This window comes from Dendrobates tinctorius, unplaced genomic scaffold (assembly GCF_039654945.1).
Source record: "Dendrobates tinctorius isolate UK_male_01 unplaced genomic scaffold, ASM3965494v1 ptg000296l, whole genome shotgun sequence".
Taxonomy (NCBI): Eukaryota; Metazoa; Chordata; class Amphibia; order Anura; family Dendrobatidae; genus Dendrobates; species Dendrobates tinctorius.
This window is the reverse complement of record NW_027361963.1, coordinates 503,394-521,262: the sequence shown is the minus strand read 5'-3', so window position 1 is coordinate 521,262 and position 17,869 is coordinate 503,394. Positions and strand designations below refer to the sequence as shown.

Below are 17,869 nucleotides of genomic sequence, written 5' to 3'. Positions count from 1 at the left end.
CCTATTTTGGGTTACATGTGTTATTTGGATACAGGGGTGTGCTATTGGGACACTGATTGTCTTGTTTTAATTGGAACACAGTGAAATACTTCCAGGACATAGTGTACCGGCGCACGCGAAGTAATGATTTTCGGCTTTGTCCGCAGTTGGGCAAAGCATACTGTGCAGGCACGAGGCAAGATTGCTTTGTGCATGCGCAAAATATGGAGAATTACTCTAATTCCAGAAAATATCGCGGACGGCGGCCACAGATGGGGTGGAGAAAAGAATCACCGCCCATCGGACCGGACACAGGGCAATTGCATAGCCCGCAAATTTCCGGTGACAGATTCCCTTTAACACTAAACAAATGTTTTATTTTTAATGCAACACATGTATTCATCTGAGGGTGTAGCAAAACAAAACACAAATTGTGCAAAAAATAATGACAGTATTCTACTTATTTAGGTTCTTCATAAATAAACTAAGTCACCATGACTTGAGAAAGATTCATCTGTGTTAGTTTCTGTGCTTCCACATTCAGGGCGGAGGACTGTGTAGCCTTTTGTCCTGTAGATATTGTGGGCTGGCGTGTGGTTATTTGAGGAGGTTGAGTTGGCAAAATTGCTGGTGTACCAGATGTAGATGGGGGATAAGTTTGTTATGTAAGACTCACCCAAAAATGTTTTGGAAACACTGTGTCTGAGGTAAAGTAGGTTGTGAGTCAGCAATCTGGCTCAGATATGATTGCAAACTACTATAGTTATCACTTCTTGTCATATGGCTGTGCTGACCAAATTGGCTCACCAATGGTGTCTGGTGCCTTGAGGGCAGATTGTAGGACTGTGGCATAGCAAAATTACCCCCACTACCCCTCACAGACATGCTGGAGGAGATTGATTCAGAATGTTAGCTGTATGAAGTGCTGGGATCAGACATTTGCCAATATTGCTGGATACTGGCACGGGCATGAGGCAGGATCAGACATTTGCCAATATTAACTACTGGTGTGGGCATGAGGCGCTGAGGCAGTATCAGACATTTGCCCATATTGCTGGCTACTGGCATGAGGAACTGAGGCAGGATCAGACATTTGCACATAATCATGGATGGACGAACAGGCAGGAGGAAACCAAACAGGAGCATACATTTGGGGATAAGGATGTCTGGAGGCAGGAGCTGGAGGCATGGACGAGGGTGCAGGCATGTGCTGTGATTGTTGTGTTGCTGCTCCAAGGTCAGCCACTGAAGATAGCGTACCTACATTTTGGGCATGTGTTATGTTGGTAGCAGATGGCATCTGTATTTGATGCTGGCCAGCTCGCCATTGTTCAATGGGTCCAAGCACCTTTTTTGGTTTCTGCTTGCCTTGGCTTGCAGCAACGAGGGTCAATATTGCAGTCCGTACACGTTCCTGCTGTTCACCCGGAACTTTGGCTAAGCAAAGAGAGAGGGACCTACAAAAACGATCTGCAGAATTTTCAGGTGTCATGGAATTTAGTTTGGCTAAAACTCTAGCATCAATGAGCTCTGGCAACATATGTGGCTCTTTATGTCGCCTGGTTCGTCTCTCTCGCAGACCGTGTGTAAAATACCGAGGCAGATTGGATGTTGATGCCTGTGGTGCTGGGGCTGCTGTTTGGGATGTTGTTGGGGCGGTTGTTTGTGTGCTTCCATGACCAGCATCAGTGGAGGTTTCAGCAGCGACAGACACCTGTTCCTCAGGCTGTGTTGCTGGATTCGGGTCCGCTGGGGCTTCGGTCTCCGATGCAGCGATACATGGCACTGATTTTGCTGTTGTTGGTGACTTATCAGAGTCTTCAAGGTTGTCATCAGTTCTAGGATAAAGAACATTGTGACAAACTGTTAATTGGGTAAAAATTATTCCAAAAATAAACTAGTTAAAAGTGACTAGTTTGTGATAACATATGAAGCTAGGTCTCGAACATGTGGCTTTTTGGTACTTTCACATATACACGTGTGTGTATAATGTAAAATACAAATGTACTTCTGAAAGATAACTTGATCACAGATTTACATGAAGGTTTAAATATGTTTGATCTATGGAAATGTGGTAAAATACAGTGTTGTTAGGTTAATATGTTTGAAAAATCATACTGAGTCCCACTTACGGATTTAGCTCCAGGATTGGCCTGAGAAAAGATAATTTGCGCTTTTTTGAAGCACCGGATGTGAAGGGGAGGGGATTAAATTCCAACCTAAACTGGTCCGTCGCTGAATGCCATTGCCGTTTAACCAAATCAACTGTTGGGAAAGTGTAAAGACAACAAGTCACATTTATGCCAAGACCAAAAGCTTACTTAAACAACACAATAAGTTCAGCTATGTTAGATTTCAAAAGTTCTTTGGGTACGATCATCATGCCTGGTCAAAACAAACATGCCAAAAATAGTTTCGACGTTGCCACTGAGACTAAGTGTGTGACCACTTTGAGCCATGGTGTGAGGCAAACAATTAAGGATTGTCCATCATGAGCAGTGTTCTAAACCGTTTGGACAAACATAGCCTGCAGGACTTTGGCTGTGTATAATAACACAAACATTACCACAATTAGCAATGACCATTAGCCATATGTAATGGGTGGCTTTGTGTGAAGAATTTTGTCAGGTGTTATTAATGAAGTCTAAACATTAGATTTACCACAGTCACACACAAAGTGTGGTGAGGCCATCAAAAAATGTTAAAAGCAAACACTCCAAGGGGCTACTATGTTGGAATATTTTGTGTATGTTGGATTAAGCATAGCAGACAGCAGTTGAAGATTACCAAACTTTGTTCTTAACAATGTCTGACACACTTTAACGTCCATGTGACCTGGCACCTAAGTTCCAAGGACAGAATAGTATGTCCAGTGCGATCAGAGGCGTTCACGGGGGGGGGGGGGTGTCAGCTGATTATCACAGCTGAGACCCAGCACTATAACACTTGGCAAACATGATCGCAGTGTACCGGGGGCATAGGAAAGAATTGCGCAGGGAGGTGGCTCCCTGTGTGCTTCCCTGAGACCCTCGGAGCAGAGCAATGTGCTGCGCTGCTCCGAGGGTCTCCTCCCTGCAGGCCCCCAGATCCAATATGGCCGTAGGGGCCTTCGGGGTCCTACAGGGAGGCAGCTTCCTCAGTGCCTGCTGATAGCAGGCACCAAGAAAGCCTGCTTCACTGCCTGTCAGATCGCTGATCTGACAGAGTGCTGTGCAAACTGTCAGATCAGCGATCTGACACTAGACAGTGACACGTGTAAACATAATTTTAAAGAAATTTCTAAATAAAAAATATTCCCTAAGAAATTCTTTTTGTAAATATAAAAAACACATATTTAGTATCGCCACGTCCGTAATGACCCGCCCTATAAAACTGTCCCACTAGTTAACCCCTTTAGTGTACCCCTTCAAAACAAAAAACAGAAGCAAAACACAATGTTTTATTATCATACCACCGAACAAAAAGTGCAATAACGTGCGATCAAAAGACGGATATGAATAAACATGGTACCGCTGAAAACGTCATCTTGTCCCGCATAAAACGAGCCGCCATACAGCGTCATCAACGAAAAAATAAGTTATAGCTCTCAGAATAAAGCGATGCAAAAACAATTTTTTTTTTTATATAAAATTGTTTTTATTGTATAAAAGCGCCAAAACATAAAAAAAAATACATAACTGAGGTATCAATGTAATCGTACTGACCAGAAGAATAAAACCGCCTTATCAATTTTACCGCATGCGGAACGGTGTAAACGCCCCCCCCTCCAAAAGAAATTCATAAAATGCCGGTTTTTGTTCATTCTGCGTCCCAAAAATCGGAATAAAAAGTGATCAAAAAATGTCATGTGCCCAAAAATGGTACCAATAAAAACGTCAAGTCGTCCCGCAAAAAAATAAGACCTCACATGACTCTGTGGGCCAAAATATGTAAAAATTATAGCTCTCAAAATGTGATGCAAAAACTATTTTGTGCAATAAAAAGCGTCTTTTAGCGTGTGACAGCTGCCAAACATAAAAACCCGCTATAAATACTAAATCAAACCCCCCGATATCACCCCCTTAGTTAGGGAAAAATAAATAAAAAAATGTATTTATTTCCATTTTCCCATTAGGGTTAGGGTTGGGGCTAAAGTTAGGGTTGGGATTAGGGTTAGGTTTGTGGTTATGGTTAGGGGTGTGTTGGGGTTAGGGTTGGAGTTAGAATTGGGGGGTTTCCACTGTTTAGGCACATCAGGGGCTCTTCAAATGCGACATGGCGTCTGATCTCAATTCCAGCCAATTCTGTGTTGAAAAAGTCAAGCAGTGCTCCTTCCCTTCCAAGCTCTGCCATGCACCCAAACAGTGGTTTATCCCCACATATATTCCATATCCGACTACTCAGGACAAATTGCACAACAACTGTTGGGGTTCAATTTCTCCTCTACCCTTGGGAAAATAAAAAATTAGGTGCAAAAATATTTTTGTTGAAAAAAATGTGATTTTTTTTTTTAGCTTGGCTCTATGGCCTAAGGCAGTGTTTCTCAAATCCAGTCCTCAAGACCCAACAGGTCAAGTTTTCAGAAGAGCCCCTGGGTGCCTAAACATTGGAGCTCCCCCGCAATTTTCCCAACGGTAACAGGAGAAAATGGACCTCAAAAGTTGTTGTACAATTTGTCCTGAGTACGCTGATACCCCGTATGTGGGAGAAAACTACTGTTTGGGCACACGTCGGGGCTCGGAAGGGAAGTAGTGACGTTTTGGAATGCAGACTTTGATGGAATGGTCTGCAGGTGTCATGACGTATTTGGAGAGCCCCTGATGTGCCTAAACTGTGGAAACCCCCCATAAGTGACCCCGTTTTGGAAACTAGAACCCCCCAAGAAACTTATCTAGATGGTGAGCACTTTGAACCCCCAAGTGCTTTACAGAAGTTTATAACGCAGAGCTGTGAAAATAAAAAATCATTTTTTTTTTCCACAAGAATGATTTTTTTAGCCCCCCAATTTTTTATTTTCCCATGGGTAACATGAGAAATTAGACCCCCAAAGTTGTTGTGCAATTTCTCCTGAGTACTCTGATGTCCCATTTGTTGGGGTAAACCACTGTTTGGGCACACGTTGAGGCTCAGAAGGGAGCACCGTTGACTTTCTGAATGCAAAACTGGTTTGAATTAATGGTGGTGCCATGTCGTGTTTGGAGAGCTCCTGATGTGCCTAAACAGTGGAAACCCCTCAATTCTAATTCCAACCCTAAACATAACCTTAACACACCCCTAACCCTAATCCCAACCCTAACTTTAGCCCCAACCGTAACTTTAGTTCTTCCCTAACCCTAGCCCCAACCTTAACTTTAGCCCCAATCTAAACCCTAACTTTAGCCCCAACCCTAACCTCGACCCAAACGGTAAAACGGAAATACTTTATTTTATTTTTCCCTAATTAAGGGGGTGATAAGGGGGGGGGTTTGATTTACTATTTATAGCGGAGTTTTTATGTTTGGCAGCTGTCACACACTAAAAGATGCTTTTTATTGCACAAAATAGTTTTTGCATAACATTTTGAGAGCTCAGTTTGTGCTTAGTGTCTGTAGGAGGCGGACCGGGATCTCCCCAGATCCGCAGTTAATGTTTCATTTTTTCCGTTTAGGTTTTAGTTGAATGTATTGTTTTCTCATTTATTTTTCAGATTCAGCGTCGGGAAACGGTGTAAATCTCATCCTGCTTTCCCATATCAGGCGGCTGAGCGAGCAGTGTGGTGTCACCCACATCGCAACTCTCAGTACCGCAGGCAGGACCTTTTCCCTATCACCCTCAGGTGCTATGGGCTGATGACAGGTGGCCGGTCTTGGCAGATTCTCCTCCTCACCCCTCTCCCGGGACAGGGCTGAGAGGAAGACGGCGGTCATCAGTGGTGACTTCTTCCCTTCCAACAAGAGTTTAACTCCGTCTTCAGCATGATGCGGGTACAGAGGACGTTTCCCAGCGGTCTGCTTTCTATTCGTGGGCCCCTGTGGTCATCCTCTTCAGGGACGTCAGGTAAGCGGTCTGAACGATCCCTCCAGCCCCGTGCTTTCCACAGGGAAGCACTTCTAGTGGCCTCTACAGTGTCCCCTGTTTGAAATTACCACCTCTGCATTCGTTAGTTAGCGGGGTCGGTACCTATTGAATTGCAGCCTTTCAGCCGCGCGCCTCTCTCCTCACATACAGCCGGAGGTCACAGCGGTGGGGTCCACAGGCAGTTATTACCTTGTATCTCCTTGGCTATGTCGGCGTTGCGAGCATTTTCAGCGTCTTCTGGTATAGAGATTCAGGCGGGGGACCGCGTTACTTTCACTTTGGTGGCTCCCTCCTCCCCGCTCTGAGCGTGCTTTTTTCGCGCCCTCCTTAGCCCATGACAGGGCTCCTTTCTCTTTGGCGCCGTCAGTCACCTTCTTTACCGCGCCTCCCCCTCTGTCTCTATCCAATTGCGGCTCTACCACTAAGCTCCGCCCACCGCGTTCGTCGTTCAGTGTCCTCTGGAATCTCGTCGCTTCCTGGGCTGCTTGGGGGACACATCAGCTCCTGCTGTGCATCTGCAACTCGGTAGGCTCTGCTGTACTATAGTTCTGAGGCAAAAATTAGCTCCCCTCTGCAATTTCCTCTCTGATTCTTGTGGCCATACTGCTCAGTCTACTTATGCCCAACCCTTCAAGGGCCCTCTGTTTTAGACCCACCGCTACCCTGCGCAGGGGAGCACTGCCACCTTTTACATCTTATGAATGAACAGGGGAAAAAGATTGCAAACACACAATATAATAATATATAATATAGTAATAACACCAATATATAGAGGTATAAATAAATATCAAAAAGTGTGATTGAACCAATCTCCCAAGAAAAGGATGGCAGACCATCCGGTATAAATGAAAAAGATTTACTCAAAGGTGGATGGAAGATCCCACAGGAAAAAGATATGCAACATGAATGATGATGCAATAATAAAATAATAAAAATAATAGTAAATGGCAAAGTCTTAGTAGAAATAAAAATGCCTTTATTAAAATATTGGCACAACAATTAAATGCATTAAAAATGTGTGTATATATATATATATAATAATAATAAAAAAGAAGAAAATTAATAAAATATACAACCACATTAGCGATATATTTATGGATAATGGAACAACCATACCATAACAAAAAAGGCTTGATTAATAATACAGATAAAAAAAATACATAATTGTGGTAACACAGAAATTGTATAAACAATTAAACGTGCCAAGAAGTGCAAATGTGCAAATAATACAAGTCGCCCTAAGGCGTGTGCAATTAAGACAAAAAATATATACACCTGTAAGCCAATAACCGCTATGTGAGTGGTATAATAACGCGCGTTATTATACCACTCACATAGCGGTTATTGGCTTACAGGTGTATATATTTTTTGTCTTAATTGCACACGCCTTAGGGCGACTTGTATTATTTGCACATTTGCACTTCTTGGCACGTTTAATTGTTTATACAATTTCTGTGTTACCACAATTATGTATTTTTTTTATCTGTATTATTAATCAAGCCTTTTTTGTTATGGTATGGTTGTTCCATTATCCATAAATATATCGCTAATGTGGTTGTATATTTTATTAATTTTCTTCTTTTTTATTATTATATATATACACACATTTTTAATGCATTTAATTGTTGTGCCAATATTTTAATAAAGGCATTTTTATTTCTACTAAGACTTTGCCATTTACTATTATTTTTATTATTTTATTATTGCATCATCATTCATGTTGCATATCTTTTTCCTGTGGGATCTTCCATCCACCTTTGAGTAAATCTTTTTCACCTTTTACATCTTGTCAGAGATTGACTTTAAGTAATACAATTAGTAAAATATATGGATTATTTTGTGGGGAATCTTATAGGTGCATAAACATTATAATTGGGCTTTTGTGCATTGAAATAACTATGATATGAAATGATATAGGGAAGATTCATGATAATTTATGAGATGCCTCTGGCACTATTTTATTGATATGAAAAGCCGGATTACTTACCGGTAATGCTCTTTTAATGAGTCCACGACAGCACCCACTGGAGGTATCGGATCCGCCCATTTGGAACAGGAAACCCTACAGGAAAGATAAAAGGGGCGGTCCGCCTTTCCTCCTCAGTTTTACGTTTCAGAGTACCAGAAGGACCGCCAAGGATTAGGCAATGTTCTCTTATTTTAACATCTTTCTTATCCATTATTTGGTTGATATACTTTAACTATTGATATCTTTAGGGAGGGAAGTGAGCGGGTGCTGTCGTGGACTCATTAAAAGAGCATTACCGGTAAGTAATCCGGCTTTTTACTCTTCGCCACGACAGCACCCACTGGAGAGATTCCAGAGACCATCACCTGGGTGGTACCACCGTGCCAAGGACAGTCCTGCCAAAGCTTAAGTCAGAGGCTGATGAAAGATCAAGTCTATAGTGGTTATAGAAGGTAGAAGGGGATGACCAAACTGCCGCCTTACATATAGTTTCAATCGGAACATCTCCCTTTTCCGCCCAAGAAGTTGCCATTGCCCTGGTGGAATGCGCCCTGATGTTCCCTGGAGGATCTTCGTTTTTTGCGTAGTAGGCTAAACAAATGGCCTCTCTGATCCACCGGGAAATGGTGCTCTTCGTGACTCCATACCCCTTCTTACAGCCCTGAAATGAAACAAATAGGGCCCTACTCTGCCTCCAACTGTTGGACCTCTCAATATAATTTAGGACAGTTCTTTTGACGTCCAGAGTATGGAACTTCTGCTCTTCCGGAGTAGAGGGATTTTTATAGAAGGTTGGGAGGAGTATCTCCTGAGATCTATGGTATTTTGTTGCCACTTTTGGCAGGTAGGCAGGGTCTGGTTTTAATACCAATCTGTCTTGGTATTCTTGAAAAAAAGGTGGATCTATTGACAAGGCCTGGATATCACCCACTCTTCTAGCTGAGGTCAGTGCTACCAAGAGGGCCATTTTAAGTGCTAAGTATTTGAAGGGTATTGTGTCGATCGGCTCAAAGGGGTCTACCGTTAGGGCGTCTAAGACCAGATTTAGATCCCATGTAGGGACGGAGGGTATGTGGATTGGAGCTATTCGTTCACATGCTGTAATGAATCGAGTTATCCACTTGTTGCCTGCTATATTATGGCCATATAGTGCTCCTAATGCCGATATTTGTACTCTTAGCGTATTTACTGCTAAGCTTAAGTCTTTCCCTTTCTGCAGAAATTCCAAGATTGGGATTATCGGAACTTCTGCTGTATGAGGTACTGTATGGAATTGAAGAAATTTTTTCCATATTCTAGTGTAAATTTGGGTTGTGGACTGTTTTCTACTTTGTAGTAGTGTAGTAATTAAAGACTCAGAGAATCCTCTTGTCCTCAATAACTGCCTCTCAAATTCCACGCCGTCAAGTGCAAGCTGACCACTTGAGGGTGGAAAAAGGGGCCTTGGGAGAGTAGGTTGGGAGTCGAAGGAAGGACCCAAGGATCTGTTATTGACATAATTTGCAGCCACGAAAACCACGGTCTTTTTGGCCAGAACGGTGCTATTAAGATTATCCTTGCTTTGTCGTCTCTGATCTTCCGAATTACTTGAGGTAGGAGGATCAATGGAGGGAACGCATACGCCAGGTTGAAATTCCATGGAGCTAGAAGGGCGTCTAGTATGTCTGGGTGATCTGATGGAGATAGGGAGGCAAATGTTTTTATCTGCCTGTTCTCCTTTGTGGCGAAAAGGTCCACCTCGGGTTGTCCCCATAGGGCTACTATGTCCCTGAAGACCTTCTGATTGAGGCACCACTCTCCTTGCCGTAGAGTGTGTCGGCTTAGGAAGTCTGCCTTTTGATTGCTCTCGCCTCTGATATGAAGGGCCGAGAGGGACAAAAAATAGTTTTCTGCTAAGTTTAAAATTCTTGCCGCTGAAGACATCAGAGTCTCTGATCGAGTCCCTCCTTGTCTGTTTATATAGGCCACTGTGGTGGTGTTGTCCGATAGGATCCTGACATGCTTCTGTTGGAGCTGCGGAAGGAAGTTGTATAGAGCATAGAACACTGCAGTCAGTTCTTTTAAATTGGATGAGTACTCGCATTCCTCTCTATTCCACCTTCCCTGATGAAACCCATTCTCCATGTGGGCTCCCCAGCCCTGGGGACTGGCATCGGTGGTTACGATACAGGATGGAACTATAACCCATGGAACTCCTGAACATAAATGGTCATCATCTAACCACCACTCTAGAGAAGTCAAGACTTCTTGTGACAGGGTTATTTTGCTCTGTAAATGACCACTATGTCGCTTATCCTCTTGGGGGATCTGGTGTTGTAGTGTACGGACATGGTACTGGGCCCACCGGACTGCCGGGGTGCAAGAATTTAGTGATCCTAATAGTGACATTGCTCCTCTCAAGGACACACGTGGTCTATCTATAGCTGCTCGTATTTTTTGTTTCGTGAGGGTGATTTTTACCTGAGGTAGTAGACATCTCTGGGTCAAGGAATCTAGTTGAAATCCTAGAAATGTCTGGAGAGATTGCGGATCGAGTCTGGACTTTTGGATATTGATGATCCAGCCAAGGCTCTGAAAAGAGGAGATTGCGTCAGTCACGCGTTCGGTACATTGTTTGACTGAATTCCCAATTATTAGGAAGTCGTCTAAATACGGCACGATCAGTGTGTCCTTTTGGCGAAGGTAGGCCATCACTTCTGCCATCACTTCTGCCATCACCTTGGTAAATATTCTTGGTGCCGTGGAAAGCCCGAAGGGCATGGCCGCGTATTGGAAATGACGAATCCTGCCCTCGACTTCCACTGCGACTCTTAGGTATTTCTGGAATCTATTGTGAATAGGGAGATGATAATAAGCATCTTTTAAATCAATCCCTGCCATTACGCAATTTGGGAAAAGAAGCTTTATAGTGGATCTAATTGATTCCATTTTGAAGTTATAATTTTTTATAAATGAATTAAGCTTCTTTAAATTAATAATGGTTCTAAACGTACCGTCTGGTTTAGAAACCAAAAACAGGGGAGAGTAAAAGCCTCTACCCTCTTGTTCCTCAGGGACGTCAACTAAAACTTTTTTAGCTAGTAGGACTCGAATCTCGTCTTCGAGAGCCTTTTGCTGAACTGAGGAATTAAGGCGAGTTATAACAAAGAACTCATAAGGGATCTGAAGGAATTCAATCTTTATTCCTTCCTTGATTATGTTCAAAATCCATGGGCTTAATGTAATTTGTTCCCATTTGGTAACAAAAAATTTTAATATACCCCCAACTGGTGGGTCTAAACTCTTAATTTTTATCTCTCCTATATGTTGGCCCTCTGAAGATGGTACCCTTCTGCTTTTCGTCTTTCGTGGCCCATCTATTCGTTCTGTCCGACTGTCTTCTTCTCCCGAATGGCCGTCTCTTAAAGGTTTTCCTATAAAACGGAATGGGAGAATCACTGAAGGCCTTTTTCCTCTCTTTTGCCTTGGCGAGAATTTCGTCTAAGGCTTTCCCGAAGAGGAACTCACCCTCGCATGGGGTTGCACTAATTTTGGATTTTGATTGTGCGTTCCCTTTCCAGCTTTTTATCCACAGCGCGCGTCTGGCGTTATTCACCAGGGCTGCCGACCTCGCTGCCAGTCTTAGGGTGTCCGCTGAAGCATCTGCCATAAAGGCAGCTGCACCTCTTATCAACGGGATGGCTGCACGCAGTTTCTCCCTTGACACTCTTTGCTCGATCTGCTGATCTAATTGATCTAGCCATACCAGCATTGGTCTAGCAGTACATGTGCTGGCTATTGCGGGTTTGAATACCCCGGTGGTGGACTCCCAGGACCTTTTGAGCGAAGATTCTGCCTTTCGGTCTAATGGGTCTGCTAACAATCCTGCGTCCTCGACCGGGATCGAGGTCTGTTTGGAAGTGGAGGCTATGACGGCATCCACCTTTGGTATTTTAGTCCATTTCAATAGGTCTTCATCAGTGAACGGATACTTCCGTTTTGAGGCTGATGGGAGAAAACCTCTCTGGTCGTGCTTTTCCCACTCTCTTTTGATGAGGTCCTTAATTGCCGGTATCACCGGAAATGATCTCCTCTTTTTTTCTGCCAATCCCGCAAACATAATGTCCTGCGCGGTTTGGGCTCCCCTTTCCTCTTCACACCCCATAGTATTTCTAACCGCTTTTACTAGGTTATCTACGCTGTCCAGTGGAAAACATGCGCGTCCTTCCATCTCCGAGGATGACGATGAGGACGTGAATGAGGAGCCTGAATTTAACTCCTGTTCTTCCTCTGATTCTGAACTAACAACGACCTGTTTCTTATGACTGGACTCTGAGGGAGTGCTGGCGCGGTTGATGGCTTGTATCTCCTCCCTAATTATGGCTCGGATATCTTTAGAAGATATCGTCGACCCCTGCCTGGTCTCTTTCATGCATTGTTTGCAGAGTTTTTTTGGGTAGGAGTCAGGGAGAGGCTCTGAACATAATGCGCATTCTTTATGTTTAGTTTTTTCTTTTTTCTTTGACTGAAGTGGGAGGTCAAAGGTAAAGAGAGAGGGGGGGGGGAGGAGGCTAGCTTAATAGGTAGAGTATATACTTTGCACACTCACCCAGTGAAGCTTAATACCGGGTCGGATGGCTGAGACGGTCTGGATCTGGTTTCTGCTGCCTCGCTCCTGCGGGCAGTCTCTGTCCTGGCGCTGCGGTCCCTGGTGGAATTGCCCCCAGCTGAATCCCCTGCTGGGGCCTGCGACTCCGTGGGGGACGACATGGTTCCATCGTTGCAGCGCTGCAGCGCTGTTTTATCTTCACTCCTGTCGTGCCCCTGGAAGTCGCCCTGTGTCAGGGCGCATGCGCCGCGTCATCGCCATCCTACCCCGGAAGTTCAACCATTACTTCCGGGGTATAGGAGCGTCGGGCGCCGGCCGGCTCCTGCGCCACCGCTACTCACACGCGCGGTTCGCGCGCTCATGGCTTCACCTCCCACGCTGTATCCCCACCGATGGGGGGGGGGGGGGGTGTTCTGCCTCCGGATGCCAGACCGGCCCGCTCCCTGGTAAGACCGGGCGGCCCTCCCCGGACCCGGTCATCGCCGTTATGCCACCAGACGAGGGGGGAGCCGTCAAACGGAATCTCCCCCGACGCTGCTTCCGGACCGCAGCCCCTGCCGTTCCCGAGGAGACCGCACAGGCGGATGCATGGCCCAGGTAAGATCCTGCAGGATCCTGCTCCATTTGGAACAGGAAACCAAAACTGAAGAGGAAAGGCGGACCGCCCCTTTTATCTTTCCTGTAGGGTTTCCTGTTCCAAATGGGCGGATCCGATACCTCCAGTGGGTGCTGTCGTGGCGAAGAGTAAAATACCCTCTATCCTCATAAAATTATATTTAATTATATGCTATCTATATAATAGAATTGTGCTTGCATACATGAATAATTTTTGATACTATATATCTGTGGTTTGTGTCCCCTTATTTTGGGGTATAATTGTATTGAGCATATTAATGTGGCATTTTTTTATTGTCAATTTTTTTTAAAAGAAATAAATAAAAAAAAAGGTATTTTATAAATGGTTCTCTTCTATTAGTTTTGGTATATATGACCATGCTATGTACTATGAATGTGTTTGGAAGTGCCATTAATTGATTATTGGACATTTTTGGATACACCAGAATTCTCAGTCTGAGTTTAATGGCATGGCCGTTGAGGCCGCGATTCTGAGAGTATCACGTTTTTCCAGCCGGGTCCTTCAGACCATGATCAGAGCTAGGAAGCCAGCCTCCTCCCGCATTTACCATAGGTACTGGAAGGTTTTTTTTCCGTTGGTGCGATGATAACGATGTTTTTCCATTGTCGTTCTCAATTCCAGCTATACTTGGCTTCCTCCAGTCCGGTTTAGATACGGGCCTGTCCCTCAGTACCCTCAAAGGCCAGGTATCTGCTTTGGCGATTCTCTTCCAGAAGGATCTGGCCTCCTTACCGCAGGTTAAGACTTTTCTCCAGGGAGTCGCCCATGTGGCTCCTCCTCAACATTCTCCAATAGATCCATGGGATCTTAATCTCGTTCTTGGTGCTCTCCAAAAAGGCGCCATTCGAACCGATCCAGGACATTCCTCTGTCCCTTCTCTCATGGTGAGGTGGCTTTCTTAATCGCCATTACATCCATCAGGAGAGTTTCTGAGCTGGCGGCTTTATCCTGTCGTTCTCCGTACCTAGTCCTCCACCAGGATAAGGTCGTTCTCAGGCCAGTTCCCGCCTTCCTTCCAAAAGTAGTATCCCCGTTTCACATTAACGAGGATATCGTCCTTCCCTCGTTTTGTCCTGCGCCTGTTCACCCTCTGGAAAAGTCGCTCCACAAACTGGATGTAGTGAGAGCCTGGCGTGTCTACCTTGCCAGGACCGCTTCGCCAATCCGATTCCCTGCTTGTCATCTCTGAGGGTCGCCGGAAAGGGCTTCCGGCACCCAAATCCACAATCGTTCGTTGGATTTGTTCTACCATTCTGGAAGCCTACCGACTCCAGGAAAAACTGCCCCCTCCGGGAGTGAGAGCCCTCTCCACCCGGGCTGTAGGGGCTTCTTGGAGTGTGCGACACCAGGCTTCGGCCTTACAACTTTGCAGAGCCGCGACCTGCTAGTCTCTGCACACCTTTGCAAGGTTCTACAGGGTTCATACCCAGGCCTCGTCTGATGCAGCTTTTGGTAGGAAGGTTCTGCAGGCGGCGGTAGCGCATTGACCGACCTAAGTCCTTCTTTCTTTCATTCCTTTATTGCTGTTCCCACCCTCGGGACTGCTTTGGAACATCCCATGGTTATGTGTCCCCCAATGAAGCAATAAAGAAAGAGGGATTTGGGGTTCTTACCGTAAAATCTCTTTCTTGGAGCCTTCATTGGGGGACACAGCACCCTCCCTGTTTAAGTTGTACCGTGTTGGGTCTTCTAGTCCCTTGTTGGGTTGGTACATATCTTGAGAGTTTTTTGGTTGCTTCTCCTACTGCTTTCTCACCAACTGAGATACTTGGTGCCTGTCAGTGGGTGTATACTGCCGGGGAGGAGCTAGTTTTTTCCTTTTTTGCATAGTGTCAGCCTCCTAGCAGCAGCAGCATACACCCATGGTTATCTGTGTCCCCCAATGAAGGCTCCAAGAAAGAGATTTTATGGTAAGAACCCAAAATCCCTCTTTTTGCATCGCTTTATTCTGCGAGCTATAACTTTATTATTTTTTCGCTGATGACGCTGTATGGCAGCTCGTTTTTAGCGGGAAAAGATGGCGTTTTCAGCGGTACAATGCTTATTTATATCCGTCTTTATGATAGCGTGTTATTGCACTTTTTCTTCGGTCGTATGATGATAAAGCATTGTTTTTTGCTTTTTTTAAGGGGTTCAATAAAGGGGTTAACTAGTGGGACAGTTTTATAGGGTGGGTCGTTATGGACGCGGCGATACTAAATGTGTGTACTTTTGTTTTTTTATTTGCATAAAGAAATGAATTTATTGGGGAATATTTTTTTTCTTTATTTAGGATTTTTTTTTTTTTTAATTATTTTTACACGTTAAAAAAAAAAAAAAAAAAAAAAAAAAAAAAATTAACTTTTTTTTTTTTTACATTGTCCCAGGGTGGAACATTACTATGCAAAGACAGACCGCTGATCTGACACTTTGCAGAGCACTGTGTCAGATCAGCGATCTGACAGGCAGTGTAGGCTTCTTAGCACCTGCTCTCAGCAGGCACTGAGATGCCACCTCCTTGCAGGACCCGGAAGGACCCTGCGGCTATCTTGGATCCGGGAGAATGCAGGGAGGAGGGCCCTTGGAAAAACGCATTCACATCACGTTCTGAGGGTCTCAGGGAAGCACACAGAGAGCCCCCTCCCTGCCCGATGCTTCCTATGCCATCGAAACACTGTGATCACATTTGATCGCAATGTGCCGGGGGTTAATGTGTCGGGAGCGGTCCGTGACCACTCCTAGCACATAGTGTCGAGTGTCAGCTGTGATAATCAGCTGATACCTGGCCGCGATCAGCCGCGCTTCCCTCGTGAGCGCCGCTGATCGATGATGACGTACTATTCCGTCCATGGGCATTAAGTCCCAGGGCACATGGACGGAATAGTACGTCTAAGGTCAGAAAGGGGTTAAGGACCAAGCCACTTTGTGCATTAATGGCCAAGTCTCATTTTACAATTCTGACAAGCATAACTTTAAGAGGCATTAACTGGAGCTTCCACACATAGCAATGATTCTAAGACTGTTTTTTTGCGATATATTCTACTTCATGTCAGTGGTAAATTTTGGTCATTTCCATTTATTTATGTACTTTCCCCTAAGCATGTCGATACCCCATATCTGGGGAAAAACTACTGTTTAGGCGCATGGCAGGGCTCAGAAAGGAAACAGCGCCATTTGACTTTTGGAGTACAAAATCGGCTAAAATAGATAGCGGACACCATGTTGTGTTTGCAAAGCCCCTGATGTGCCTACACAGTGAAATCCCCCCACAACTGACCGCATTTTGGAAACCACACCCATCAAGGATTTTATGTAATGGTATGGTGACACTGGACTGTGAAAATTAAAAATGACATTTTTCCCCCCAAAATGGTGTTTTAGCCATAATATTCACAAAGAAATCATCCATAGGTTCCATATGTGTTTCACAAAATGTTATACCAATGAACGGTGAAGTAAAAAATTACATTTTACCACTATAATGTTGTTTTAGCCCCAGATTTTACATTTTCACAGGAGGAAATGGGTAAAGAGGACTATATAAATTATTACACAATTTCTGCTGAACGTGGCAATACCCCATATGTGTCTGTACAGTACTGCTCAGCTACATGGCGAGGCTCAGGAGGGAAGAAGCGCTATTTGACTCTTGGAGAACAAATTTTCATAGAATAGTTTGTGGACTCCATATACAGAGCCCCTAAGTGGCAGAAGAGCAGAATCCCCCCTCAGGTGACCCCATTTTGGTAATTACACCACTCTGGGAATTTATCTACAGGTGTAGTGATGAATTTGATTCCATGTGTTTTCCAGAAACGAGCAGCAATGGATGTTGCTAAGTGAACATGCAAAAATGCCATTATAGTGCCCGGATATATGGCAGTGCCTGGTATGTTATAGTGCCTGTACACTGTAGCATCCAGTACATTGTAGTGCCCTGTACATTATGCTCAGCTCGTGCTTCTGGAGACACGCACCCCGTAAATTACCGTTTTTTTGGATTATAAGACACTTTTTCCCCCCAAATTTGGCGGGGAAATGGGGGGCGAGTCTTATAATGCAGATATATCTTACCGGCCACCGTGGAGCAGGGTCCCAGGGTCGTTGCAGGTCGCAGGCTGGGATGAGGGGGTGTTCGGATGTGTGGAGCGCCGCGGCGGGTGCTCAGTGCTGTGGGGGGGTCTGCCTACATTTTGTGAAAGGCCAGAGCCCCCCGCAGTTGCATGGTTTCCTATGCGGTAGAATCTGGGAAAATGGCTGCCGGGGGCGACGCATGCGCAGATGGAGATCTTGGCACCAATATCTCGGGAGAGGAGATCTCAGCAAATGAGATCCCATTTCCCGGGTTCCATGACAATTGTGTACAAGATAATTGTGTACGGACAATTGTGTACAGAAAATTGTGTACAGGCCAATTGTGTCCAAGGACAATTGTGTACAAGGACAATTGTGTACAGGGCAATTGTGTACAAGGACAATTGTGTACAGACAATTGTGTACAGGGCAATTGTGTACAAGGACAATTGTGTACAAGGACAATTGTGTACAGGGCAATTGTGTCCAAGGACAATTGTGTACGGACAATTGTGTACAGGGCAATTGTGTACAAGGACAATTGTGTACAGACAATTGTGTACAGGGCAATTGTGTACAAGGACAATTGTGTACAAGGACAATTGTG

The 17,869-nt window shown here is 44.7% G+C and overlaps 1 protein-coding gene across 5 annotated transcripts in view; it reads right to left on the bottom strand.

The window, feature by feature from the left end:
* Nucleotides 1-334: 334 nt before the first annotated feature.
* The window catches only part of LOC141073090 (uncharacterized), a 48,800-nt gene continuing 31,265 nt past the window's right edge, over nt 335-17,869 (bottom strand). For all 5 annotated transcript variants that reach the window (XM_073560425.1, XM_073560424.1, XM_073560426.1 and 2 more), the window contains 2 exons: nt 2,112-2,244; nt 335-1,817 (listed from right to left, as the gene is read on the bottom strand). In XM_073560425.1, coding sequence (XP_073416526.1) covers nt 977-1,817; nt 2,112-2,244 — 974 coding nt within the window. In that variant the 3' untranslated portion in view covers nt 335-976. The remainder of the gene's footprint in view (nt 1,818-2,111; nt 2,245-17,869) is intronic.